Source organism: Camelina sativa, chromosome 16, assembly GCF_030686135.1.
Source record: "Camelina sativa cultivar CO46 ecotype springtype chromosome 16, ASM3068613v1".
Taxonomy (NCBI): Eukaryota; Viridiplantae; Streptophyta; class Magnoliopsida; order Brassicales; family Brassicaceae; genus Camelina; species Camelina sativa.
This window is the reverse complement of record NC_141895.1, coordinates 28,870,089-28,897,047: the sequence shown is the minus strand read 5'-3', so window position 1 is coordinate 28,897,047 and position 26,959 is coordinate 28,870,089. Positions and strand designations below refer to the sequence as shown.

The 26,959-nt window shown below is 33.7% G+C and overlaps 6 protein-coding genes across 9 annotated transcripts; 4 read left to right on the top strand and 2 right to left on the bottom strand.

Annotated features, from left to right (window-relative positions):
* Nucleotides 1–20: 20 nt before the first annotated feature.
* On the bottom strand, nucleotides 21–2,527 carry LOC109129719 (glucan endo-1,3-beta-glucosidase 14). Of its 3 annotated transcripts, XR_015584263.1 has the most exons (4): nucleotides 2,195–2,442; nucleotides 1,437–2,054; nucleotides 1,024–1,356; nucleotides 700–867 (listed from the first exon to the last, which is right to left on the bottom strand). XR_015584263.1 is itself a non-coding variant. In XM_087491074.1 (3 exons), the coding sequence occupies exons 1-3, from the start codon at nucleotides 2,256–2,258 to the stop codon at nucleotides 213–215; spliced, it is 1,179 nt and encodes a 392-aa protein (XP_087347200.1). In that variant the 5' UTR covers nucleotides 2,259–2,527; the 3' UTR covers nucleotides 21–212. The 3 variants fall into 3 exon arrangements, 2 of the variants coding, with proteins under 2 accessions (XP_087347200.1, XP_087347201.1); XM_087491074.1 differs by lacking the exon at nucleotides 700–867 and adding an exon at nucleotides 21–296 and having other exon boundaries at nucleotides 1,024–2,054; nucleotides 2,195–2,527; XM_087491075.1 differs by having other exon boundaries at nucleotides 21–867; nucleotides 1,024–2,054.
* Nucleotides 2,528–14,917: 12,390 nt separating this feature from the next.
* Nucleotides 14,918–16,316, top strand: LOC104752629 (F-box protein At2g27310). Its single transcript, XM_010474819.3, has one exon. The coding sequence runs from the start codon at nucleotides 15,177–15,179 to the stop codon at nucleotides 16,182–16,184; it is 1,008 nt and encodes a 335-aa protein (XP_010473121.1). The 5' UTR covers nucleotides 14,918–15,176; the 3' UTR covers nucleotides 16,185–16,316.
* Nucleotides 16,317–17,847: 1,531 nt separating this feature from the next.
* On the top strand, nucleotides 17,848–19,562 carry LOC104752628 (NAC domain-containing protein 40-like). 2 transcript variants are annotated; one of them, XM_010474818.3, is made up of 4 exons: nucleotides 17,848–18,117; nucleotides 18,204–18,457; nucleotides 18,534–18,740; nucleotides 19,041–19,562. In XM_010474818.3, the coding sequence occupies exons 1-4, from the start codon at nucleotides 17,937–17,939 to the stop codon at nucleotides 19,416–19,418; spliced, it is 1,020 nt and encodes a 339-aa protein (XP_010473120.1). In that variant the 5' UTR covers nucleotides 17,848–17,936; the 3' UTR covers nucleotides 19,419–19,562. The 2 variants fall into 2 exon arrangements, with proteins under 2 accessions (XP_010473120.1, XP_087346595.1); XM_087490469.1 differs by having other exon boundaries at nucleotides 17,858–18,117; nucleotides 18,534–18,787.
* Nucleotides 19,563–20,634: 1,072 nt separating this feature from the next.
* LOC104752627 (uncharacterized) lies at nucleotides 20,635–21,989 on the top strand. Its single transcript, XM_010474817.2, has 3 exons — nucleotides 20,635–21,064; nucleotides 21,409–21,606; nucleotides 21,695–21,989. Exons 1-3 carry the CDS (start codon nucleotides 20,834–20,836, stop codon nucleotides 21,857–21,859), a joined length of 594 nt encoding a protein of 197 aa, XP_010473119.1. The 5' UTR covers nucleotides 20,635–20,833; the 3' UTR covers nucleotides 21,860–21,989.
* Nucleotides 21,990–22,562: 573 nt separating this feature from the next.
* LOC104752626 (uncharacterized) lies at nucleotides 22,563–24,696 on the top strand. Its single transcript, XM_010474816.3, has 4 exons — nucleotides 22,563–23,018; nucleotides 23,119–23,241; nucleotides 23,406–23,624; nucleotides 24,080–24,696. Exons 1-4 carry the CDS (start codon nucleotides 22,857–22,859, stop codon nucleotides 24,551–24,553), a joined length of 978 nt encoding a protein of 325 aa, XP_010473118.2. The 5' UTR covers nucleotides 22,563–22,856; the 3' UTR covers nucleotides 24,554–24,696.
* Nucleotides 24,697–25,849: 1,153 nt separating this feature from the next.
* On the bottom strand, nucleotides 25,850–26,649 carry LOC104754075 (NDR1/HIN1-like protein 12). The gene is made up of 2 exons (XM_010476233.1): nucleotides 26,374–26,649; nucleotides 25,850–26,236 (listed from the first exon to the last, which is right to left on the bottom strand). The coding sequence occupies exons 1-2, from the start codon at nucleotides 26,647–26,649 to the stop codon at nucleotides 25,850–25,852; spliced, it is 663 nt and encodes a 220-aa protein (XP_010474535.1).
* Nucleotides 26,650–26,959: the final 310 nt, after the last annotated feature.

Below are 26,959 nucleotides of genomic sequence, written 5' to 3'. Positions count from 1 at the left end.
TGGATCACTAGATGGATATATTTAGTATTTAATTGTTTATGTATTCACATACTCCATATTTTAGCATATACAGTAACAAAACTGGAAAAATTAATTTGCTTATTGTGAATCGAATACATGACAAAGAATGGTATACCTCACCTATAATCAACTACGACATTTAAAAAAAAAAACAAAAAACCTATAAGGACAGACAAAGACACAAGCAAAGCTTATCTCATCCTCATCTTGTCGCTCATATCCAATATCAACCAAGCCACAGCCAAACCCATCACAGCTCTCCACAATTTCAAAATCTGCACAATTTTTTCAACATCCACATTATCAATATCTTATCACTTGTTTGTTATATATATGCTTAAACTTTAATTATAACGTAAATTACATGAATTTTCACGAAATTTCCAACTTTTTATGCTATTTTACCAAACTCACAACCAAAATTTTAAACAACCACTGAAAGGTTTTGCATACATAATTTTAAATGTTTCTAAAATTGGAATTTTTTGGTATAATTATTCAATTGTATAGACGTTACTTTCGTATTTTGTCACTTTTATTGCGTACACTACTACATATTCAACTTACATAAACGTGTTAGATATTTTATTTTTGATACGTATGTGCGTAGCGTAGTATATATACAATAAATACATGGATATTCCTTCCATATATTAACGTAATCTCACTTTGACTATATGCCCAAAATTATAAATATTTATATTTATTATTAGTTTTGCAAAAAAAAAGGTTGAACATACTGTACTAATTTTAGAAGGTTTTGTTTTAAAATGTATTTTAACTAATAACTAAAAAATGGAAAGGTGAAGCTGAATTTGGAAAACAAACTTTTGCCAAAACAAAATCCTACATAAAAAAAAAAGAAGATCAAGAGTGAGGAAAAGAAATTAGATACTGTAAATATGAATTTGGAAATAAAAAATGATTATAAAATCTACAAAATAAATTAAAACTGTTAATACGAAAAAAAAAAAAAAAAAAAAAAAAAAAAAAGGAATTTACCTTGGTTGTAGTTGCCTTGGAAGTGTAGATAATATCAGGTAAATAACCCTGCATACCGACATTGTAAACCGGTTTACCATCCGGGTAAAAAAGTCCATAATTCCTCTCAGAAACCGGACCCGGTTTAAGATTCTCATTGAACAGAGCAAAAACATAAACATCAATAGGAACAGATTGCTTCGCCGGGGTTCCTTTCCTCTGCTGTATCAACTTCAACAAGTTCCCATTATACAACGCGGCGTTCTCCGGCGACGCCCCGATCTCATTCTCATCTCCTTTCGAAGGCCAACCGGTCTCCGATATCCGAACCTCGACATCGGTATGTCCCAAAGTCTTAATGGCGGAGTAGAGCGCATCAACTTGAGCAAACAACATGTTATCATAATGAAGATTAGTGTTTGGATCAACCATACCTGGATTAGGTTCGAACAGAACATACTCTAATGGAACCTCTTTAGGACTATCTTTATAAGCAAAGAAAGGGTAAGCGTTAATCAAGAAAGGCGATTTGATCTGAGAATGGAAATCAAGAAGTGGTTCAAGATATTGTATGAACTCTTCTTTGAATGATCCTGAGGAAGGAGGGTAAGATGTTTGAAGAATGTCTAAAGAATGAGCTGACGTTACGGCTACTTGTTTCTCTAAACCGAGATTGGTTAAAGCAGCGTAAACCGATTTCATAGCCGGTAGTAAGTTTCCGATGAGGACATGATCGTTGGTTTTGAAGATTTCGTTTCCGACAACGATTGAGGTGATTCGTGTTTTGGAGATGTGTGGTTCGAGTCTTTGTTGTAGCCAAGCTTGAGCTTTGGTTGGATCTGTTGACATGTTTTGAAGATACTCGTTGCCTAAACCGATCATGAAGTCGACTTGTGAGTTCGAGAAGGAAAAGAGGACGTTTGGATCTGCGTCGTAGAGTTTTACTCTTGTAATGTTAAGTGACCGGAGGAGTACGGCGACTCTCGCCGGAGATGGGAGGTTGTTAGCGATTTGGCCATAATTGATTCCCACACCTTGCCCCTTAATTCTCTCTGTATGAACCAAACACACAAAATCAAGAATCAAGAATCAAGAATCAAGAATTGCTCTGGTCCAATATAAAATGCTCTGGTGCTCGACCTAAAACGCGACTGTCGTTAAAAAAAGAAAAAGTGAAGGAGGAGAAGGGAACCTGAGAGAGTAGTAAGAAAGAGGAGGAGAAGAACTCTGAAGAAGGAGAGACTATGCGAGGCCATGGCAAGAATCTCCCTCGACGACGTCGTTTTAGCTCCTCTGCTTCTTCCTTTTTTTTCCTAGTGACTTGGTTGGTTATGGTGTTAATATAAAGTTTTTAACACACGGTGGTATATGGAAAGATCCAACTGTTCTTTCTTCGTCCTTGCTTTCCGCGTACGTCTAAAAGTTCGCACCAGGTGTCTCACATTAATTCATTTCTATCTACACTTATATACGATATATTTTTATTCCTTTTAAGTTTTAATAGTGTTGTAATATGTCTAGCTTCGTATGTTAAATGGGGTAAATCGTATATATACCTATGTTTTCTTTTCTTCTCTATCTTTGGGAACAAGTTTGACATTGTATATTGAGTTGAACCGCGGTTACATCAAAACGCCCTCCATAAAAGGTTAAGAGAATCCAACTGACCAGAAAAGTAAATTATAATTGGAATTTTGGATTACTTTTATGGCCTTTACAGCTCAAGAATACGAACGAATTTGGCTAGTTTCCCTTACATGCATGTAAAATCAAGGAGGAACAAATAAAGGTTTGGATTTATCTGACACAAATAATGTAATTCCAAGCTGTTTTTGAATATTCTAATGTCAAATAGTTTATAAACTACTATTAAATTACCTACAACATAACGTCACTTGTAATGATTGTTTTCCTTGGGTTAATGTTACGTTACTATTTGACACCTCTTTTGGAAATTTAACTGATTCGAGATATTAATATATCAGTTGATATTTCGTCATCGATATTATTTTCGTCTTCGATATTAATGTGATATCAGTTCTTGCCGTCATTAATATCCAAGTGGGGTTATATTATAATCTCAATTCCTAAGAGACATTAGATATTTTATTTTTCTAAAAATATCAGGAGATTTACCGACATTGAAAGTGATGTTTCCTAATACTACCCTTTGGGTTCACATGTGGATGTGTGGGAAGAGCATTATTAAAATATGAACAACGATGGTTAAATTGGGATGGCGGATGGTCAACTTTTTAACTCTTTCTCCAACTAATGGTCTTCAATTCAAACACTCTTTAAACCACTGGCGGCTTCAACAAAATGCAACTTTCAGGAATCACGATTTACACGTACCAATCATCTTCTAGTTATTTATGTTTATCAAGTTGTATTTGCATATTAGTTAGATCGAAGACAGAAAGAGACAAGTAAATGAAATATATTTTCTTTTATGAACAATTAGAAAAGAAGCAATTTTATTTTAGAATCATGTATTTAACTATGTACAATGATTAGGATTCTGCATTTTAAGAAGTAGAAAAGATTACACACGTATGTACGTCTCTTTAGAACTCGATCGAGTTGTCAAACGTGTGGACCCTCTCCACCATATTTGTTTTACGTGTATGGTGTTTTGCATGTTGGACTATCAATTATTTTTTATAGAGTTTTAATTCAAAATGCATGTAATAATTTCTAAACGAATGTCTTTGAAGATGAGAGAGTTGCATCCTCTCTGTCTAGTTTCTCCTAGAAAGATTTTTTTGGTATAGTTATTAACTGCTAATTTGACAGACCATGTTCAGATAAACGGTGTAGTTCAGTCTAGTTTAGCAGATGGTTTTTTAGGGGGAATATTTTGTGAAGGAGTCTAAAGTGGGTTTACTTGTCTGTAATCAGTTGGTATATTCAATTCATAAATCTAATATAATCCAGTTGACCAAAAAAAAAAAAAATTCTAAACGAATGTTTATGTGTTACGTTATGGTGAGTAATGAGTACTAGCATTTAAATATTTATTAGGGTTCTCTCTTTCTCATTTATGAAAATATCTTACTAAAAAGTTAATTTTAAATTATCTGTTTTAAAAAATTTATACATTTCTATGTCGACAGACCGACTCTAAATCAAGAAAAATATTTTGTGGTTGTCTTGTCGCAACTCTGGTATTTTTGTATTAGTCAAAAATTCGGTACCATGCCAAACTTTCTAATGTGCTCACCAACAATTTCGATCATAGTTTAAAATCATTAAAAAGAGCAAACAGTTTCTGTGGTTTGATAAAATCATAAAGTTGAACTAAAAATGAGGAATTTAAAAATATATGTACGTAGCGTCGTCGTAATTAATACTATAATATGGTGAAGGAAGCGTGAATCTCAGAGACCGGCCACGTCTAGATCACCGCCTTTCTCTGTTATTGTCAACTGCCCTTCCTTAGCTAAATTAACCTCGCCGCCTTCAACGCCTGATCCACTCACGTGCTACAAAACAACCGTTGACTAATACATAGAGCTCTCTAGTAAAAGTGCAAATCTAAGGGAAAAAAAATCATCAACAGAGAAAGGATAACAAACCACTATTTAATATATATATATATAATTGTTATATGTAATCTAGAAATAGTTATGATTATGACGTAAGAAGGAATCGTCTAGTCACCTCCACGCGTTCCACTGAAAATAACCACGCTTTCCACTTAAATTTGCATAAATAATTTACAATTTTGTCGAAGAGAAAAAGATCCGGTAATGCCAATTTTTTAAACAGAGCTTTTGTTCCATTTAACAACTTCTACATACTAATATATAGCTAGTTAACACTGAATCATGTGAATTGTATTTCTCCTTAAGACAATGATTACATAACATATACATGTTGTTGCGTATATCATTGAATCGCTAAAACATGCTAAAGGTTGAGTTAAGTCAATTCGGAGAGTGGGTATTTAATTAGTAGAACAAAACTGATATGAGAACCGGCGGTTCTGTGTGTAATTAGTTACTTCGATAAGGGGTTTTGGAATGGGGCACTAATTTGGATGAACCTGATTGGGTGAAGGAATTATGATATCATATGGGGAAAGACTCACGACTCGAGTCAAGGGCCACCTTAAAACACATTTGGTAATAATTACAAAAATCCAATAACTCATGCGCATTGTTCGCATAATTTGGTTTGTGAGGTTCCATTTCGTGAGAGCTCATGGAATCGTTTAATGAGCCTCTCACGTGACTCGGAAAAAGTATGTGATCGAGATCTCAATACTTTTTTCCGTTAACGGTACAGTCTCATGCCTCCTATGAAATGTTTTGGCCTACGTACAATTTGCATTTTCTCTTCATCTCAAGCATCAGAACCGGAACGAATAGCAAAATTGCATCACTTCGTCCAATTCCAATAGCAATTACGCTTCGGCTGAATGGAATGGATGGACTAAAAATATTTAATGAATTATGTTTCCTTTTTCGTTTTGGACAAACAAAAAAATTATGTTTCCATTCTCCTTGGTGAAGTGATATCCCAAGCTGTCGTAGTTTATTTTTGGGACAAATATGGCATTTTATCTCGACTACTTGTATATACTATTTTTTTTTTCCCCTTGTACAATCAAACATTAATTTTAGGGATGTGAAGTCAAACTGTCAATGTGTAGCATTGATGAGTGCATACGTTAACGTAGTTTTTGGATCTCTAAATTTTGCCACGAACTGAAATTTCCAAATACCCACACGGATGTCCTTCCCTTTTCATGGCTTTAATGTTATCTTACTTTTCTTTTGTTCTCAAACATGTATCTAATTCAATCCGTAAACAGATCCGAAATCTATGTACTATAAGTGTATCATACAAGATGTATCCGAGATGGGAAGGTAATTAAACAAACCTAAATAATTGATAGAATCCAAATTTCTATTCAAATGCATGTTTGAAGAAATCTCCTTAATAGTTTGAAGATCTATGTTTAAACATAAAAATGTAATTTGTTACCCCAAACGCATATATCGCGCTACTTTGTTTTGATGAAAAAATTTCATCGCGTGCCCTTTACTGTTCACAATTATGTTCTTATCCTCCTCAAAATAAATTAATATTATGAGTCAATTTTAGGAATTCGTCTGAATTATTAAGTTGATTTGGTAAGTTCTAAAAGGTAGATTCATTGGTTTACTCATCACTAAACAGAGATCATCATAACTATTCTCAAAGGTCTTCACTAATCAAAACACATCAAGAACCAAACAAAAAAATCGATTCTAGTTCAATGTTTGTAACAGTCTGATTTATAATGAATCTAATCTTTCCAATCATGTAACACTTTGTACCATTACCACCACCAAAGAGTGATCCATTTGACACTTACTTGAAAGTAACACCAATTTCAAAAACCTTCAATCATACAAACAAAAGCCATTAAAAGGTAAAATAAATTTTACCAAGACGAAGCAAATAGACCTAGAATGTGAAGCTAACAACTATACTAAAAGTGTCGATAGAAAACTATTCTTGCTTTAGTTGCGTGTAAGGGAGTTTGGGACAATGCAAGCGCAATTATCTTGGAGGAAAGGAGGGAAGAACGAATTCAACGGAAAAATATAAGGCCAACAAGATTATTCTTGCTTTAGAAAACTATTCCCACTCCTAGTAGTGCTTTTGTTTGAATGAAGTAAAATCATCAGTTTGTTCAAAAACAAAGAATAAATTAAAATAATAAAAAATGGTTCAAAGGAAAATAAAAAAAAATCACGGTAACCATTGTTTTTAGAATCTCACATACCTTGCTTATTTTTCAAAAATTTAACCAAAACCCAAATTTTCTATGTTTGGCGGTTGCCACCACCACCTCTAGTGGAGAATAGCTAGAAAAAACGGTGATCCTGAAGCGTCTGTTGTATATTAAAAGGCCGTTATAATTATAAAAATTGGGTTATATTAAAATAAAATAAGAAAATGGTTCAAATGAAAAAAAAAAGAGGGTCACGGTAACCATTATTTTTAGAATCTCACATACCTTGCTTACAAATTTTTTACCAAAACAAAAATTTTCTACGTTTGACTGTAGGAACCGCCAACTAGTGGAGAAAAGCCAGAAAAAAAAACGATATGATACCCAAGCATACATCGCTTATCTATATTATTATTTTCACAACATTCTTCCGAAGAAAACTTGGAATTCAGACTTATTTATAGATAATGCAATTGTAATTAAAAATTAAAAAAAAAATCAAAATAATTAAGCAATCGGATATACATGTTTTCCTAAAATATATGAACAAAATCAATTTCTTTTTTCTTTTTTAATTACAAGTTTTAGATATTTTAGTGAAAAAAGAAATTATAAATTTCTTACCTTTTTCATTGTCGATTTTCCATAATTTGTTTGGCACATTTATTTCCAAAGATTTTGCAAAATACTAGCTAAATGATTTTCCATCATACATGTTTTGTTTCTATAACTTGTTTAAAATAGATTGAGCCATTGATGTCATGGATAAAAACAGAAAAATAAACTAACAATGTATGATTTTATTTGTATTTTGTTTTAACCTCCACAAATGAAGTATATTTTTTTTACTAAACAAGATAATTTTGAGCAGAGAATTCATACACTGCAGGAACAAGTCAAAGTAATAAAAGTCTTAAACTTGCATTATACAAAAAACAGCAAATTTGAGCACTACTGGAGCAATTTCGATCGGAAACTGAACCAAAAAAAAAAGCAAGATACTTCTCGGTTCTAGATGGATAAAAAATTATTACAAGACGATATCACATGGTGGGTATGAATTTTGGCCAGTAGTAACATAAATTTAAAATCTCACTAATTCCGTGTTACAACTGGGCAAATCATCATTTATTGGCGAATCAAAATTTAATTAAATTGATAAATTTACAATAATGTGAAAAATAATTTATTTTGCAATATATCACGGGTTAAATTTTAAATTAACAATCAAATACAATTATACAATTTTAAATATTAAACAAATAAAAAAATTAACACATAAATATAACTTTTTCTTGTACAAACACATAGATAAAACTGAAAATTTATTTTTTTAAATTAAAAAATTCATCCCGCAGTGTACCGCGGATTAAAATCTAGCGTTTATAAATATATAATGTCGCTAGTTTATTGAATTATCGTGTGGCCTATTGGCTTACGAATAGATTACAAAAATTAAGGGATGAGATCATTAAGCAAACTCGATCACAAGCTCTGTTTTTTATGACAGAGTAACAGCCTTTAAACCGGCTAACAAACTCTTAACCCAACCCAAAACCGGATTTGATTTGGATCTTCTTTAAAATGCAATGAATCCCAAGCCTTTGAGTCGTCTAGAGTCTCTCACTTCCACTTAATCGGGTTTAATGTGCAAGCGTTATCGAATTGATTGTCGTCTCGTCATCTATCTGCAAGCAACATGGTATTGCTTAACTTACGTACTAACTTGTGTAAGAATGATCTAAGCGATAAAATACTTAGAAAAGACAATTTTTTTGAGTTTTCTATGCAAATATTTATGAAGTATTATTGATGAATGGTAGACTTCAAGTAAAATACTTGTATACTATTGGTTTAGAGTTATAAAAAATTGTAAACCACAACAAATTAAATTAATTGTATACATCCCTTGCGTATTCGGTATCGTTGTAGTTTACAATTTTTTATTTAATTTGTTGTGGTTTACAATTTTTTATAACTCTAAACCAATAGTATACAATTATTTTACTTGAAGTCTACCATTCATCAATAATACTTCATAAATATTTGCATAGAAAACTCAAAAAATTGTTTTTTCTAAGTATTTTATCACTTAGATCATTCTTACACAAGTTAGTACGTAAGTTAAGCAATACCATGTTGCTTGCAGATAGATGACGAGACATACAATCAATTCGATAACGTTTGCACATTAAACCCGATTAAGTGGAAGTGGGAGACTCTAGACGACTCAAAGGCTGTTACTCTGTCATAAAAAACAGAGCTTGTGATGAGTCTGCTTAATGATCTCATCCCTTAATCTTATTCTTGTAATCTATTCTTAAGCTAGAGAGAGAGATAGCTGTAACGGTGGATGTATAACCGCAACAAAATATCTCGTGGATTGCTGCTAATTCAAGTTGGGCTGTAGACCCGTCACCCTTAAACTTAAAGTGGCCCCAAACGGACCACTAACATTAACATTAAGACAATTAGAAGAAAAACATGAATTGTGAGTCGGACTCATATTTTTTAACCCTTAAGCGCAACTTCAACCGGAGGTTATATTTTTGGGGTTCTTATAATTTTCAATTAACGTAAGATGTACTTTTAGTTGAATAAGAACTTTGGGATGCATAATTATAATTTTTCAATTGGAGGGGATCTTATTTTGAGTCTCTTAATTTGATTTTTTTTTGAAATTAAAGAAATTAAAGTAGAATATGAATTTTTTGCATATTAAGATACATGTTTATAAAATTATTGCATTTCATAAAATTTTAAACTTTGAAAACATTAAAACATAATTAATAGAAGTACAATTCATGAAAAAGGAAAATGATTAATTGTATTCTCCAAATTTGCCCAAATCCAAGAAGCAAAAACGAAGATATAAAAAACCAAACCTCATACTGAATTGTCAGTAAAAAAAACTGACGCCCTCTCAGGGCGATACTAAAGTCGATTCATAGATCTCTGCTTCATCTCTTTTTTTGATTTTCTGGCCGGTGTCCGGCATCTCTGTCGGCTTCGTGCCTCTTTAGTTGTTTTATTTTTCGTATAGTTTTCTATTTTTCTGCAAAACCAAATCCTGAACCGCTTCATCTACAACCGATCATCTTTGGTGGTAGTTTCTGTTGACCTCTGGTGGTGATCTGAAGATTGATTTGGCAATGAATTTGGATAATCTTGTGTTTCATTCGGTGGATTGGCCTTTGTCAGTCTCTGGTGGTGTCGTTCTTTTCCTCTTAGTCGTGATGATGATTATGCTTAAGTTTGACCTAAAGATGATGGTTCATCAAGGTTTGGAACCATCAAATCTTAATTTGATCCAATCAGTTAGGATGAATCAAACACACTCACATTCACATTCGGTAAGAGTTGAGTTCTTTTGTGGTTGGAAACAATTTTGGTTCAGCCAACACTCTCCCATAGTGGGAACGATTTATTTATGGTTCGTTGGAGTGGATAGATCTTACAATTTCATCCAAATTGAGCATGTTATCTCCGTGAAAGGTTTTTTGACTCTCCATGATGCCCGAGATTCCCAAAACCATTTTGGTAAAGGGTTTCAATACAAACTTCTGACAACATGTTGGTGTATTGGTCGGCGAATATGGGATCCCGGGAAATCAAGTTTACAGAGAACCAACATATCAAAGGAAGAGAAGATACCACCATGTATTACTAAGCGGCAACGATGTGTAGGGTCCTACAAAAAACATGATCAAGATCATATTCAAGCAATATATCAATATATTTTTTTAATCAGAGTGATGCGAAAAGCATTTTGGAGTTTCATCTATAAGATGTTAGCCTTTTACGAGTATATGAAGAGGGGACTTAACAGATTCTTTTTGTTGTCCGTAAGGCTTCCGTCTGGCCAGTAGGGTTACTTTCACTTCTTCATCGAAATTGTGTTCAATTTCCTTTATTTGTTTCAACGGTTATATTTGAATGGTTTTTATGTATCATGTAAAACTTTGGTTATATAATATTATCGATTTGCCGTATTAAAAAAAAAAACAAAAAACAAACCTCTTGTTTTAAACTTTTTTGGTTTCCTTACACCATCCTTGTTGTTCACAGCCATTGCGTTAATTATGGTTTTCTGCTGTGAACTGTTTCATGGAGAAAGCATAGAACTATGAATAATCAAACACTCTCATTATAATGCTTCCACCACAGAACACTGATATTTGCTTGACATTAGTATGAGAATCAAACTATTTGGACTATAATAATCGAAATCAACAACAGCAACACACACACGACCAAATTCTAATAGACTTGGACTATGATAAACTTAAACTGCACAAATTTGAATCAGAATCACGAAAATTGGAGACGGGAAAGAGCTGAGATCAAACGAAGTAACATGAAAGTCGCGGCCATGGGATTTGTAGGTCTTGATTAGGATTCCACGGTGCGGGTTCCAGAGACGGATGGTCCGATCCTTGCCGCAGGAGAGAGCGTAGTTCCCGTCTCCGTTAAACCTCGCCGCTAAAACCGCTCCCTCGTGGCCTTTAAGCACATGTGCCTCCTTCGTCGATAGCTCTGTCGTCGTGCTCATCTCTTTCTCGCCTGAAAAACTTACAGTGTCGTGGAGTGGAAAACCGAGTCTCTTCATCAATGTCAAAGAGTGAAATTCCCATGACCAATCGATTCAATCTCCTCCAGATTCAATCAATTCAATCTCCTCAACTGATTGTGAAACAACTCTTGCAATCGGAGAGATTCGCGAGACGGCGAGAGAGAAGAAGAAAAAGAACCACAAAATTCTATATTAAACAGTTCATCCAACCCGTAACTGACACGTCACGGTCTCGTATGCAAAATTCGGGTTACTAAATAAGTGGCAATAAAATGCACCTCTTATTAATTATACATTTTCTGATTTATTTTTTTCCTCTTTTTCTTTAAAACCTCAGCTTAAAACCTCCTATGGGGGATAACCTAAGCGTCATATATGGAAAATGAAAGCAACCAACTAATCTAATGGACATTTTACATATAAACTTGAAACCGGTGTGTTCTTCGTTTTATATATCTTTTGCGGTAGAGTGAGTACACACGAATCTATAGCGGAAGTGTCCGAGTGAAATCGTACCGACTTATTCTGGTTTACGTTCTTTAGTTATCTTCTTATGTTGTTAACTTGTTATGACTCTAATATTTTTCTATCACCAAAAAAAAAAAGATTTAATGCGAAAACGAAATAAGAGATTGAATCGGCGAAGCAAAACCAAACAAACAAAAGGATAATCTTGTCGTTGATGGAATAGAGGAACATGAACATTAAAGAGTTGTTAAGTCTTTAGGTTTGTTTGTTAAAAAACACATGATTAGACATTTGGATAAGGGCTGCGATTTTTATGTTTCTTCTTTGGCTCCTTTTGTTTAATTTAATACTTCCTTATAATAAATTAATTAATAATATTTCACTTTGCATCTTTTTTTTTTTCTTAATTCACTTAGCTAGCTTACCTCCACTTGACATCTATTGATTCTATTCTCAACAAATTGAATTAACAAAAAAAATATTAAAAGCGTTGAATTATTTTAGCCAAAAGACAATAAATATTCACCGTTTACTAAAATTGAAAATAGTATCAATTTTTATCTGTCGACTAATATAGAAATACTGAAATAGTAAGAAAAATAATGACTGTCAAATTTACGTCTCAATATTAATCTCTATAGCAAAAACAAAACTAAAAAATATAAACGACCCATAAGCCAATGAATATCAACAATGGTCCTTCTAATAACTAACACGAATATAACAGCTCACTCACTAATCACTGTTTAAGAGCAAAACTCGTTTACGCTACATCACTTAACACTTGCTATTTTGATTATATGATATATCCATCGACAGAAAGACGTGCTCTCTAGAGGATAATAATAAAAGAAACTTGTATATATAATATATGTTAAATTTTCACTGTTAAATACTTTCTTTGTTTCTAAACAATATATTTTGATTTTTTTTTTAATTGGTATACGTTGATTTTATAGATTTTTTTATGTAAAGTTAATTGTCGTGATTTTATATGTATGTAGGTGGTGTTTAGGTATCGCTTGAACGCCTACTACTTATACAATCTTTAACACCGTTTTTAAGAACACTTTAAACACATTATCAACTTTTGATATTTGTTAGTTTGCATAAAGTTTATTTGCTCTCTTTTTTTTCTTCATTGTAACTATCTTCTTAACATAAAATAATTAATATATAAAGAAAATTTTTGAGAAATAACTTTTTGGTGTACTAATTTTTAAAAATACCCTTTTTACCTATCAATCTTTATAAAATGTCTTAAATCTGAAAATTTATTACATTTTACAAATTTTATAAGGTATTGGATAGTAACAACTACTATTTGGAGACTCAATGCAAACCTTTATAAAGTTTTATAAGGTTTTCAAAAGGTTTTAAAAAAATGTAAAAGTTATTTATAAAGTATAAAAAATTTTACAGACATATAAAGGTAGTTTGTATATATTATTATAAGTTTACACACATAATTGAATCAATATCAGATTTTTAGTAGCATTTTTGATAAAGTTTTAAGAATGGGTCATTTTTGAAAAGTAGTATTAGAAAAAAGTATCTTTGAGATTCTCCTATTAGTCAAAAATTTACTGGAAACATCATATATAAATATGGATTTTATCTTTATTGTTAAATTTATTTAAATTGTAAAAAAGAACTGGGTGAAATTTTTAGACTACAAATTTTAGAGGAATGTAGACTACGTAGTAGTTGAAAATCTATGTATCTATATGAAATTTGTCATGCTTGTATCTTTAACCATATTTTCAACGTTTTCTTTGATCTATAAATAAGCAATTGAAGGTTACTCAATTTTAAATGATGCCTATAGCATTAATTCAATGTTGAAAACTTTTCTTTTTATTACAAAAAAAAATTCAACAGTAACATCAATGCATAAAACGAAATTAGGCTGAATGGCCTAATCTCTGCGTTACTATTAATATTTTTTTCCCTTAGAAATCAATTTAATTTTGTTGAAGATCTTTGTTTAATGAAAAAAGCCACAACCTGTTGACAAAAGAAAGAGAGCCAATAATTAGACCACCGGTTTTGACTGGACCAATCCGTCTAAGAGATATTAACCGACCATGAAAAATAAAAATGTCTTGGCCAACTTTTTTGGTTTTAATATCAAAAGGTTTGATAAGTCAACCAAGAAATAAAGTAACGTGGCAAATATGTAGTTCGTTGGAGACATTACTAAAGATAAGCTTTTTGATCTTCCTCTTTTTTTTCTTTTTCTTTCTAAATAACCTCTTTTTTTTTCTTTGGACACGATAAAAATCCATATTTACAAATATAGGATAACATAAATTAAAGTAAGATTAGGCACTGTCACTCACACCGGTACTGATTATATAAATAATAAGAGTTTCATATATTGAAATAGATATCAGAAATATTAAAGTATCTGAATATGGAAAATATGCAATCAAAATTCCTAAAAATAGAGAAGGCCACGTATTAGTATTAAATACCATGAAACGTTGGATATCAAACTTGGAATATATAAATCTGGCAGATTCAAAGAACAATTATCTGAATTTAGACAAAGCAGATACAAAGAACAACTATCTGAATATTGACAAACAAAATTTAATGATACATGCATAATATACCCATGATCCAAGTTCAAATACAAGAAAATTAGCTAAAATTAAATTCAAAAAAAAATCATAAAATGCAAAATTAAAGACTAAAGTATTCGATCACAAAATACACTGAAGTAAAAAATGTATATTAATTTTGTTTTCATAAACAGTTAATATACAATTTTTCAGTCAAACATATATTAATATAATCTTTTAATCATGAAATTCCCACTTTTTTCTTTATTGTACTATAGTATATCTAAAACTTTTACGTAAACAGATTCAAATGATATTTCAATATTCTGAATTTCAAATTAAGATGTCTGAATTCAGAAAATTTTAATATCATATTTTTTTCTAAAACAATCAGAATTCGGTTCTTGAATATATTTAACCCTACTCCAGATTTTTTTAATAAACTCAACCAATATATTTAACCCAAAAGAATCTTTTATTTATTTATAAAGAAAGAAATGTGAAAATGTCGTTACCAAAAAAAAAAAAAAAAAAAAAAAAAGATAAAAAGAAAGAAATATAGATTGTGTGTATACGCGTGGGTATCTAACCTATGTATAGAAACTTAGAAAAACTTTGATCATTCCTGCCCCAACTTGAATTATAAGAATAGTCTGAAAGAGCCACGGTTGACTGAACCTGTCTCCCTTCTTTATCCTTTTCTTTAATTTCTTCTTTTAATCATTACCCCATTCATTATATTATATATATACATCTTCTCTAATTTCTTAATCATCTCCTTATACTTTTTTTTTTCAATAAAATTTGATCATCTTATCTCCACATTCCAAAAAAAAAAATGGCATCCGTTGATGAATCAATCACAACTCTGCATTCGGACATCATTCAAACCCAAATCTTGACACGACTCGATGGTCCGACGCTAGCCTCAACCGCATCAACGTCCTCTTATCTCCAAACTCTATGCACGGAACAAAAGCTCTGGCAAGAACTCTCAACTGCTACGTGGCCTTCGATCAAAGATCCACGTGTTGTCCAAGCTATCTCCTCTTTCCCTTCTGGTTACCGATCTTTCTTTGCTGACTCGTACCCGTTCACTGAACACACGTGCCGGTCCGAAAAACACGATCCACCCACGGCGGGATTGATCTCAGCCGTTGATTTGTATTACAGAGGAGACCTTATTTACTCGAAGGTACAAGAGATGGAAACAGAGAAAGGTAAGTCAGGATGGTTCTTGACGTCACCGTTTCGGGTGGATATACTCGACCCGAAAGAGTCGGTACAAACCCGGATTCGATATCCGGGTGGGGACTACGATGCGTGGGTGAAACATATGGAGGAGAGCATGAGACTTAGTTGGATAGTGATCGATCCGATCAAGAAACGTTCGGCTAATATATCGAGCCGGAAGGCTGTGTCGGCGAGGCGTAACTGGCTAACGGGTGATTTAGAGATAAGGTTTTCGACGGTAGTGACGGCTGAAGCGGCGGCGGAAGTGGCGGCAGTTGTGTCATGCGGGTCAGCGGAAGCGTGGAAGGAGGTGGATGAGGAAGTGGGAGGAGAAGTGCACGTGAGGGACGTGAGGTTACAAGTAGAGGACATTGAAGGAAAATGTATGAAAGGGAAGGATAGTTTGGTAATTTTACAAGGGTTGTTAGAAGGGAAGAGATGTTGTAAAGATGGTGAAGAGAGAAGAGCTAAAGAAAGGTACGAAGGATACGTGGGCACGAAGAGACAATGGAGAGAGAAGAAAGAGTGTAGGGAAAAAGCTCAAGACACGATCTGTATGATCTTTGGCTTCTCTTTGTTTGTGCTTTTGTGGAGTTTTATTTTGTTAAGGTAATTTACTAAAAAAAGATACAATAACAGAGAATATATAATTAAAAAAGCACATACATACACACTACTTGGTCATTAATGTTCTGTTTTCTTTAATGAAAATTATTGAGAAATATATACAAAGATAATTTGGTTATAGAAGCGTTACATACTACCAAATTTTTTTGTTTATTCTTTACCGAAAAGGAAGTTTTGTATAATAGTCGTTAACATGTCATTTGACGTAACACCTGATCTGAAAACGAAAAAGGTTAATTTAAATATATTGCGGTCGGAAAAATTAGTCAATTTAAGTGGCCAAAGAAGATTTTTGGTGGTTATGAAATATTTTATTTGACGTTTTAATATATGAGTTCGATTATTGTTTCCTATTGTTACAAACGTATGTGGGCTTAGGCCCAATTTAGTTTGCTAGATTAGTAGTAGGTTCATTTATGTTTAGGGGTTATTCATATACCGACTCGAATAATAAGGGGAATTCGTATTTTGTGAATACTTTCTCTTTTGACAAAAACCCGTAGCTACGCCATCGAGTATATATATTTTATAAATTAGTTTTTTTTAATAAGATTATTATAATTAATAATGTTTAAAAGATTAGGTATTTATCTTCTTTTTAAAAAGATTTTAATAACTTTTATTTTACTAATTTATTATGTATACTTACCTTAACACATACTAAATATACCGTAAGTATAACATTTTATAAATGTTTGATTTGTTTTATATTGTTTTATATGTATATATTTTCTTAGATTCACTACATGCGACACTTCCTTCTCTATGTTCATGATGAACACTTTCAATGATTCACAACCAACGACACTTGGACTGAGTTCGCATGATCTTTGCTAAAATACTTGATATATATATAGGAGAAAGGCTATATAACTTTTAGGCCACCCAATTTATTGTTATAACCTAAAAATCAATTTTTAGTGACTTTTGAAAGAATAAATTTTGGATTGAAACGTTTTTTATGTATTTGATACATAAGAATCTTAATACAAAAGTTAAAATATTTGGAAATTAAAAACAATTTGATTTTGGCAAATTAAATAGTGTCAAAATTTTGTTTTTTTTTAAATTTTAAAATAATAACTATGAGGAGAAATCAGATTATTTGGGCAATGAGTATACTCAGTACTGTAGTAAAATTAAATTAAATTTAAAATAAATGGTCGATGAAAATTGTGTGTTTGTGACGTAATCACTAATAAGTTATAACTTCTTTTAATATACATAATTTAATCTATAAAAGATACTATTTTTTTTTGAAAAAAGACTATAAAAAGGTGTCAAAGAAATAAATCTTGGCATATAACTCTGCAATATCTTTTAATAACTGCACAAAGTGATTTAAATCATTTTCATTACTTGCACAAAGAAAATAAAGGAGTCAATTGTCATGCGCACATTACAAATACCGAGGAAGACACTAAAACACGTGTTAAGACAAGAAGAGTCGACAAGAATCAATGAGAGAACTTCAGAGCTGGGTTTTAGTTCTGCCCAATAATACATCACCACGTCATCATTTTGTCCTTTACTATCTCATTACACTCTTCTGTTATTCGCCCGTTCCGCCATGTCATCCCTTTTCCCCCTATGAAGCCGCCAAAATATCTCAAAAATAGACAAAACCTTTACACGAAGCAAAGTAGCTGTGCGCTGCTCGCTCACTTGCCATTTAATAACGCATGTAAAGCAAAGCATTTTTGAGTTCTTGAAAACAAAAAACAAAAAAGGCAAAAAAATGTCTAAGGAAGCTGAGATGTCGATCGCTGTGTCGGCTTTGTTCCCTGGATTTAGATTCTCACCGACTGATGTGGAACTTATCTCTTACTATCTTCGTCGTAAAATCGATGGTGATGAGAACTCTGTTGCTGTGATTGCTGAGGTTGAGATTTACAAGTTTGAGCCATGGGACTTGCCAGGTTTATTTCTCCGTTCTTTCTTTTCTTTATAGTTTTAAACTTTGGATATACAATCACTAGTTTGAATTTAAGTGCCTAAACAACAGAGGAATCGAAACTGAAATCGGAGAACGAGTGGTTTTACTTTTGCGCGAGGGGGAGGAAGTACCCGCACGGGTCACAGAGCCGTCGAGCCACACAGCTCGGATATTGGAAAGCTACCGGTAAAGAGAGGAGTGTGAAATCAGGGAACCAAGTTGTTGGAACCAAGAGAACACTAGTCTTTCATATCGGTCGAGCTCCTCGCGGGGAGAGAACCGAATGGATTATGCATGAATACTGCATCCATGGCGCCCCACAGGTTCTTAAATTTTTGTATTGTCTACTTCTTGAGTTTGAATGTTGTGAAGATATAATGAAATTTTGGGTTTTCATAGGATGCATTAGTGGTGTGCCGGTTAAGGAAAAATGCTGATTTTCGAGCTAGTTCGAGCCAAAGGCATGTAGAGAATGGTGTTGCGCAAGATGATGGATACGTTGGCCAAAGCGGTGGTTCGGAGAAGGAGGAGAAATCGTATTCGGTTTATGACTCTGAGCTTCAGATATCAAATGGTGACATAGCGGAGTCATCAAATGTTGTTGAGGTCAGCTTGCTTTTGAGAAAGGTGTCCTTTAATGATGTTTAATACGGGTAAATGCGATCCAATCTTACACCGAACTGAACATAACTTATCCGTTAACCAAATCAAATTCACTAAAGTTGGATCCACCTTCTCTTGAAATATATATATGACATGTATGGTTTCATTTTGGTTACCACTTACCAATATTATAAATCCAAAAATCCAAAACTTGAGCTGACCATCCTTCGTTACGTTGTCTTTTACTCGTTTGAGTATAGAGTTTGTAACTGAGTTGATTTTTTTTTATTTATTGGGATGCAGGATCAGGCCGAAATCGTTGATGATTGTTACGCCGAGATTTTGAACGATGATATAATAAAGCTTGACGAGGAGGCAATGAAAGCTAGCCAAGCATCTCGACCAACTAATCCAACTCAACAAGAAACGGTATTCAGCGAAGCATCGAGTAAGAGGTCAAAATGTGGTATAAAAAAAGAATCAAAGGAGACAATGAATTGTTACGCTTTGTTCAGGATCAAGAACGTCCCCGGCACCGAGCTCAGCTGGAGATTCCCAAACCCGTTCCACATCAAGAAAGATGATAGCCAGAGATTGATGAAGAATGTTCTGGCCACTACTGTTTTCTTGGCCATCTTAGTTTCTTTCTTTTGGACTATCTTAGCTAGGAACTCTAGTTAGTTGTCATACATGTCATGTCCTCTTCTGAGTTACGGACTACGAAATACGAATATAATATTGATAGAGTAAACTCCACGTGTTTTGTATGAATAACCAAAATGAAATCTTTTTAATAATTATAATACCTTCTATAAAAAGTAAAAACTATTATGTACAGTGACATTTAAGTTAAATATATATATATATATATATATATATATATATATATATATATATATATATATATATTAAAACAATTTAGTTTATTGATTCAAAGAAGATTCACTGATTTTAATTAAAAAGTTATGTAATGCATGTATAATTTTTTTTTTTTGAAAGTATTCATTCAATATTGTTTTTGAATATTTTTTTCTTTAAATCTTCTAGGAAAATCATCATAACACTACTTTTGTTTATTTTTATACAAATTTTATGTGGCCATATTAACAACAACTTAAAACTTAAACTTTTTAAACTTAATATCAAAACAAAATAGTATACTATTATTTTTGGGTTTACATTACCAATGAAATCTACCAAATAGTACAAGATTCCATTGATGCCTATCTCCAGAAGTCAGAACACTTAAGTTTATGGTTAAGTGCGTTGGACTGATTAGTAGGAGATTTCATATCGATGCATTGATAATGTTTTTTTCCAGTAATATATTTTAATAAACATAATATTATGCTAGTTTACATTGATGTTAGGTTAGAGATGTTCAAGTTTCAAATTGTGGTTAGTGAATTTTGCTTTGCAACTCTGGTTAATTGCAAATAATGTAAATTAGGCGTAATATTGCAAGATATGAAAAGTATTCATAAACACACAAAAAATAGTTGGAACATTCCTACATAAACATCGATGAATATACCATTTTATCTCATACTGATGATAACTTGAATTTTTGGGTTGCACGTTACTCAACATTGCTGTATATCTATCTCTCATTAGTACTCAACATATATACTGTATATCTTATTTTTTCCTCAAAAAAGTAAGCAGTTATCACTACTTATCAATACATACATCCCTATAATTTTACAGTGTACAGTACAGTACCCAAATATTTTCGTTATTACACACACTGAAAAGCCAACATACGTACGTATAACGAAAATATCTGTGTATATACACAAATGTATTTAGAATAATACAGTATGCACATAAAATAATGTGAGATGCGACTTGGCCTGCATTTTAGCCATACGTATGTTGAGTGTATCAAAACCAAAACAACCTCATCCGTTATTTAACTTAACTCTACACGTCATGAGAGTATTTTTATTTTAAAGTTCTTTTTATCCAAAATAATTTAACTTTAACATACTTTTAATAATAAATAGTTGTGTTTATTATTATAAAAAGAAAAGATAAATAAATTAATTAATAATAAGGTGAAAAGATTATCTGGTGAGCTGAAGAAGAAGAAAACAATGGCGATGCTTCTGCAAGTTCCTCCTTCTTCTTCTTCTTCCTCCTTGTTAAACACAAGAAACCCTAAAATCCGATTCTTCTACTCTTCAATTCGAGTTTCGTCGACGAGATTCAGATGCAGAGCCGTCCGTGAGAAGGCCGAAGAGGTTGAGAAGAAGAACGCTTCCTCTTCTCCTTCCTCCGCTGAGGAAGTTACCAAGAAATATGGACTCGAAGTTGGTTTATGGAAGGTCTCGTTTCTTCCTCCTTATTCGTTTTCATTTGATTTTGCAATTTCTTAGTGTTAATTCGTAATCTTGATGATATTACTCTAAAAATTGATGGTTCTATTCTATCGCCAGATTTTGCCAAGTTGTAGAAGCTATGAAGCTTTTAAGTGTACTAAATTGGTTCTTTATGATTGTTTCTGAGTTCATTGATAGGCCAATTTAGACAATTTTTGGTGGATTCTGAAGCTGTGGAAGAGTACTAAATTGGTGTTTGGGATGTATATGTGAGTAGATATGATCGTTTCTGACTTAAAAATGATAGGCTGATGTAGACAAGTTTTGTATTGGATGAACATGTGATTTAGATATTGAGCTCTAAAGATGATGAAGGAATTGATGGAGAGAAGAAGAAGAAGAAGTCGAAAACAGATGAGGCTAAAGAGTTGCTTGCTAAGTATGGTGGTGCTTATCTCGCCACTTCAATTACTCTTTCACTCATTTCCTTTTCCCTCTGCTATGTCCTTGTCACTTCCGGTGTTGATGTTCAAGCTCTTCTTTTAAAGGTTTTCTTTCACTTCTTTGATCTTACTAAGTTTTATGTTTTTTCTTCTTCTTGATCTTGGATTGAGTGAAAAGCTGTTTTGTGTTAAGGTTGGGATTTCGACGAATGAGACGGGAGAGAAAGTAGGAGCGTTTGCTTTGGCTTATGCAGCGCATAAAGCTGCATCCCCGATAAGGTTTCCTCCTACCGTGGCTTTGACTCCTATTGTAGCCAATTGGATTGGGAAGAAAGTGGACAAGGAAGATGAAAAGTAGCTTATTTTGGAGGTTTGAATAAATGTAGATGTTATACATATTATAATCACCATACAGAATCCTACACATTTGGAACATTCCTGGATCTTAACTTTTCCTCCTTCTATGTAATATGATGATGAGTTAGAAAGATACAGAACCAAAGAGTGATAGAGTACAACTTACAAGTTGTGAGGTAGCTTTAGACTTGTCCATTTGAGATATGGTTGGTCGTCGGACTTTTACCCTTCACCTATCTCTAGACATCTGACTAGTGGCTGTATTAGTAGTCAATGCATGGTTGGGACTTGGGAAAGATCTTTGTGGCATAGTTTGGGTCGTGCGTTTGAATTTGTACTCTGTTTGTTACATGGTGGAGTATGTGTTTCCTCAAATTGGCTTGGCTATGTTTTCATGAGAGCATGTCTAGAGAGATATACTAGTAAGGAAACTATTTGTTCTCATTCTTCGACTTCATAAGAACTCCGCGGAACGAAGATATCTATTAACTAGTTTTGGTAACGTCTGACATTATTAATTAGAGGACTGCAGGAAAAGTCAGTACAGTAAGTAAGTGGGCGTTAGAACTATACAATTTATCTATAACGGTGTGGAAAAAGCAGGGCAGTAAAGCAATGTAAGCTGTCATTTATAAATTATAACATATAAAGAGCAATTGGCAAAACTCGGCCCATTAAATATCAAACAATTGGGCCGTAACATTATATCGGGCTCTTCTACTGTTTCTGTTTTTCCAATCTCATCGACACTTTTTTGTTGATCGATTTCTCTCTCCCACTTCCTCTTTCACCTTCTTCCATGGCACAAACAAACACACCAATCAGTTTTTTGAAATTGTAAACCCTAATTGATTCTACAGCGAATCAACCAAGTTTTTACTTGAATTTTGATTAGGGCTTTTTCTTCCCCAGAATCTCAGGAATTGCCCTAATTTTCCCGAATTCTCAATCGATTTCGCAGAGAAATTGGTTGGTTTCTTGGAAGAGAGAAATCGAAGATGAAGAAGTACGGATTGCAAATCAGAGCTCCGTCCCAGAAAAAGCAATCATCATCTCGACCTCCACTACGACCCGCTGCTTCAATATTTGGTGAAGATGAAGATCACGATGTTGAGAAGGAGATTTCTCGGCAAGCTTCAAAGACTAAAGCTCTTAAAGAAGTAAAACCCTTTTTTTTTCCTCTAATTCATTCTTCTGACTCTGTTTCTCTTTTACTTCTTCAGTTTTATAATTTGATTTTGTGTGTGTGTGTGCTTTTAGATTGAGGAGCAGCATAAGAAAGCCTTAGAGGAGGATCCTTCTGCTTTTGCATATGATGAAGTTTATGATGACATGAAACAAAAAGCTGTTCTTCCTCGAATGCAAGATCGTCAAGAGCGCCAGGTAAATTTTGTTTATCTCTTGCTCTCATCATGTTGTTAAGAGGAATGCATGATCTGTGGTCTAACAATTTCTTTACAAGATTACATCTTTAGTAATTTTCACCATGATGATTAAGTGGGTTTGCTTATATGTCTGGTTTACATTGTGTTTTTTGGTAATTGCAGCCAAGATATATCCAGAATTTGATGAAACAGGCAGAACGTAGAAACAAGGAACATGAAATAGTTTATGAGAGGAAGCTTGCCAAGGAGAGGGAGAAAGATGAACATCTTTTTTCAGATAAAGAAAAGTTTGTAACTGGCGCATATAAAAGGAAACTCGAGGAACAGAAGAAATGGCTAGCAGAAGAAAGATTGCGTGAACTTCGTGAGGAAAGAGATGATGTAAGTTTTACTTACTTTCACCTCTCTGGCTTTTTAAACTAGTGCGCTTACCAGGATATCCGGAGTCTTAGTTTTGTCCTTTTCGTTTCTGTCTTACGTAGCTCTTGTTTGACAACTGTTTCAAAGGTAGTTTGATTTTTCGCAAAAAGATTTCTTCTTAGAACCTTGTCGCTGGTTGTGACTCTTACTGTGTAATGGGTGGGTCTAGAAATCATTCTGTTGTCTCAGGGTTTGCGATCTAGTTTGCTTGATCACAATCTTTTATTTGTACAACTTTATTGCATGTCGTGGCTAGTACAGGATGGGTGTGTCTAGAAATAATTTTCTTGTATCTGTATTAGCAATGGGGAGAAAATATAGGCATGCAGCTTTGGTGGAATTTAAACTGATTTGTTTTTTTTATAGCTATATAAAACTCATGACAGCTCTTTTCGTCTGTTTTTATCTTTTGTTAGGTTACAAAGAAGAAGGATTTGAGTGATTTCTACTTCAACATTGGAAAAAATGTGGCTTTTGGAGCTCGAGATGTCGAAGCTAAAGAGGCAGAGATGCTCGAGGAACAAAGAAATGCAGAGAAACTTGAGGAACAAAGAAATGCAGAGAAGCTTGAGGAACAGAGAATGGCAGAAAAGCTCGAGGAGCTGAGAAAAGAAGAAACAAGGGAAGACAGAGAAAGGAAGTCACCGGAGAAGGAAACGTCTCCTGAATCTGGAGATATTAGATCAAGCCATAGGACAAGTGTGGAACCACAAGAAGCAGTTTCTGACAAGAAGATGGGTTCAGATGATACAGAAGAGAGAGACTCATCAATCAAAGAGGCAGCAAAAGAAGTGCCGAAAGCCATTAACGACCACAAGAAAAGAGAGGATGCGATTGCTGCTGCGAAAGAACGGTTCTTGGCCCGTAAGAGGGCAAAGCTTGAAGAATAATTGTGCTATGCAACTTGGAAGATTTCAGTCCAATGTTTCTTGGTGAACTCGTCTTCTTCTGATTCTCGACCACCTCTGTTTTATTAATGTAACTTTTCAAGATAACGCTTCTTAAATTACAGAGTCTACTTCCATTAACAAAATTCAATAGGTTTGATTGCGAATAAAGAACTGAAAAAAAAAAAAAAATCCTTCATAAGTTAAAAAAATATGTTTGCTTTCCGGTAATCCTTTCAAAAATCACATAGATCCTGTAACCCCAGCGGAAGGATACTTGTGTAGGCTGATAGAAGTATGAACCATCTCATCTGGCAATGAAGCTAGCCAACGCATGAACGGAGACGACAGCTTCACTTTCTTCGTATGAGGTGGCTCTTCTTCCTCTGCCTCAGGAATTTGATACTGAGAGATCAATTGAAATTTCCTAAATTGAATGATATAGAAAGACCCCAACACAAGTTGAAAAGGGTTTTTCAGCCATTGACGACCAGACAAAACCAACGGCAATTGACTCTGACATGGAGGAGGTGAGACTCTCGACGTTACCTTTAGTGCAAGTTTTGATCCTTCAACCCCCATTAGGGTTCTTGGAGAAAGTCCTTAAATTTATTGAGAAAGAGAGCAATTTTCTTAAGAAAGACACGGCTGAGAAGGACATCACTGATGCTGTTACGGCCGTGAACGAGAGGTTGAGGAAAGCGGATAAGAAGAAGAAGACAGAGCCCATGGAGTGATATTTGGTGAGCACGATGAAGAAAACAATGTGGAGACGGAGGTAGAGAAGGTGAGACCCTCGACGTTGCCGTTTAATGCAAGTTCTGATCCTTCAAACCCATTAAGGTTTCTAGAAGAAGTCTTTGACTGCTTCAATATTTGGTGAGCACGATGAAGAAAACAATGTGGAGAGGGAGATTTCTCGACAAGCTTCAAAGACTTAAGGCTCTCAAAAAGGTATGGGGTTTAATTAATTACCCCATCATATTCTGTGACTCTGTTTTTTTATGTGCCCTTCAGTTTTATCTTCTTAATAAGTGATTTGCGTACGATGAAGTTTAATTATGATGACATTAAACAGGAAGCAGTTCTTCCACGAATGCAAGATCGCGAAGAGCACAAGGTAATCCTAATCTCTTACTTTGGTGAACTTTAGAATCTAAATCTTCTTTCCATGTTTTTTAAGAGGAATAAAGATGATGAAGAGATTGTGGATGCCTAACAAAAAATAAAATAAAGTAAAGTAGTTTCCTCAAAGTATGTTTTGTATGAATCAAGAGTTCAAAATTGTTGACATATAAATTATATAAGATGATGAGAGCAAGCAGACTTTAGTTTGGTATCTGCGGAGCTTAAATCTTTCAATCTGACCAAAACCGAACATGTGACTCGCAGACCAAACTTTGGTGACCTGAAGATCTTACTCTTCCATTGTATCTTCATATCTGCAATAACATCACCGTCGGCCTTCCCGTCTCTCCCCTTAAAAGCCCCGATAGGCCTAACGTTGTCGTTATCGTTTGCTACAACAGCTGTCCACGTGACATCTTCGCGTGGCTCCTGAAGCTTGCTTTCCAAGGAAACGCTCTCTGTCTCATAGTCAAAAAATTTCCTGACTCGCATGTGTAGATTCATATTGCTGTAGTAAACACTAGTCTTGTAGCTTGGGTTGGTCGATGACAGTTTCACCTAGATAAACCAGAACAAATTAAATCACATTCTTAATTAGGGTTAGATTGGTTTTAGGGATTGTATAACGAAAAAGGGTAATTTGAAAATACTTATACCTTTACACTTGATTTTTTTCCTTTTTTTAAAAAAGGATTTATTACACTTGAGTTGGAGAGGTGATCATCATCAACGTAGAGATCTTCGAGCACAAACCTTGGAACTCGCGGTTGGATAGCTACGAGGCTGAAGACAACGGCAAGAACACAGGTTACGAGTAAAACTGCTAAACCGGACACGACGTAGATTATTTTTGTTCTTCTTTTGTCTGAATAAGCAACGCGTATGTGTTTTGGTGCTGCGCCTTCTTCTTTTGCTCCTTCCTTCTTATTCGTTGGTTCATTCTTCTTTCCCGTTGCGTCTTCCTTCATCATCGTTTTGAAAGCTAAGCGTGGCTGACTTATTCTCTTTAATTAAGCTCTAAATTCTAATGGAACTTCTTTTGTGTGGTTTGCAAGGTAACTTCTTTTGTGTGATACGTATGTACGTAGATTTTATATAGGAAAAGCTTAGAGGGTGGAGAGTTAAATGGCTTTGGAAAGCTTCTAAAAACAAAAATTGTAAAGAGACAAACATGTTGAAAAGGAAAATGGAAAATAAAAACGTTAAGAAATAGAGAAATAGAAACGTCCTTCTTTTATTTTGTCATGTAATAGAGAAACATCCGTATAATTTAAATTCCAG

Bases quoted from the DNA above. Each gene is read 5' to 3' on its own strand.
- LOC109129719 (XM_087491074.1), bottom strand. From the start codon at position 2,258: ATGGCCTCGCATAGTCTCTCCTTCTTCAGAGTTCTTCTCCTCCTCTTT. The intron at 2,055-2,194 runs GTTCCCTTCTCC...TGGTTCATACAG, and splicing joins CTTTCTTACTACTCTCTCAG to AGAGAATTAAGGGGCAAGGT. The intron at 297-1,023 runs GTAAATTCCTTT...AAAATTGTGCAG, and splicing joins CCAAGGCAACTACAACCAAG to ATTTTGAAATTGTGGAGAGC.
- LOC104752629 (XM_010474819.3), top strand. From the start codon at position 15,177: ATGGCATCCGTTGATGAATCAATCACAACTCTGCATTCGGACATCATT.
- LOC104752628 (XM_010474818.3), top strand. From the start codon at position 17,937: ATGTCTAAGGAAGCTGAGATGTCGATCGCTGTGTCGGCTTTGTTCCCT. The intron at 18,458-18,533 runs GTTCTTAAATTT...GGGTTTTCATAG, and splicing joins GCATCCATGGCGCCCCACAG to GATGCATTAGTGGTGTGCCG. The intron at 18,741-19,040 runs GTCAGCTTGCTT...ATTGGGATGCAG, and splicing joins AGTCATCAAATGTTGTTGAG to GATCAGGCCGAAATCGTTGA.
- LOC104752627 (XM_010474817.2), top strand. From the start codon at position 20,834: ATGGCGATGCTTCTGCAAGTTCCTCCTTCTTCTTCTTCTTCCTCCTTG. The intron at 21,065-21,408 runs GTCTCGTTTCTT...CATGTGATTTAG, and splicing joins TCGAAGTTGGTTTATGGAAG to ATATTGAGCTCTAAAGATGA. The intron at 21,607-21,694 runs GTTTTCTTTCAC...TTTTGTGTTAAG, and splicing joins TTCAAGCTCTTCTTTTAAAG to GTTGGGATTTCGACGAATGA.
- LOC104752626 (XM_010474816.3), top strand. From the start codon at position 22,857: ATGAAGAAGTACGGATTGCAAATCAGAGCTCCGTCCCAGAAAAAGCAA. The intron at 23,019-23,118 runs GTAAAACCCTTT...GTGTGCTTTTAG, and splicing joins AGACTAAAGCTCTTAAAGAA to ATTGAGGAGCAGCATAAGAA. The intron at 23,625-24,079 runs GTAAGTTTTACT...ATCTTTTGTTAG, and splicing joins TTCGTGAGGAAAGAGATGAT to GTTACAAAGAAGAAGGATTT.
- LOC104754075 (XM_010476233.1), bottom strand. From the start codon at position 26,649: ATGATGAAGGAAGACGCAACGGGAAAGAAGAATGAACCAACGAATAAG. The intron at 26,237-26,373 runs AATCCTTTTTTA...TGGTTTATCTAG, and splicing joins TCTCCAACTCAAGTGTAATA to GTGAAACTGTCATCGACCAA.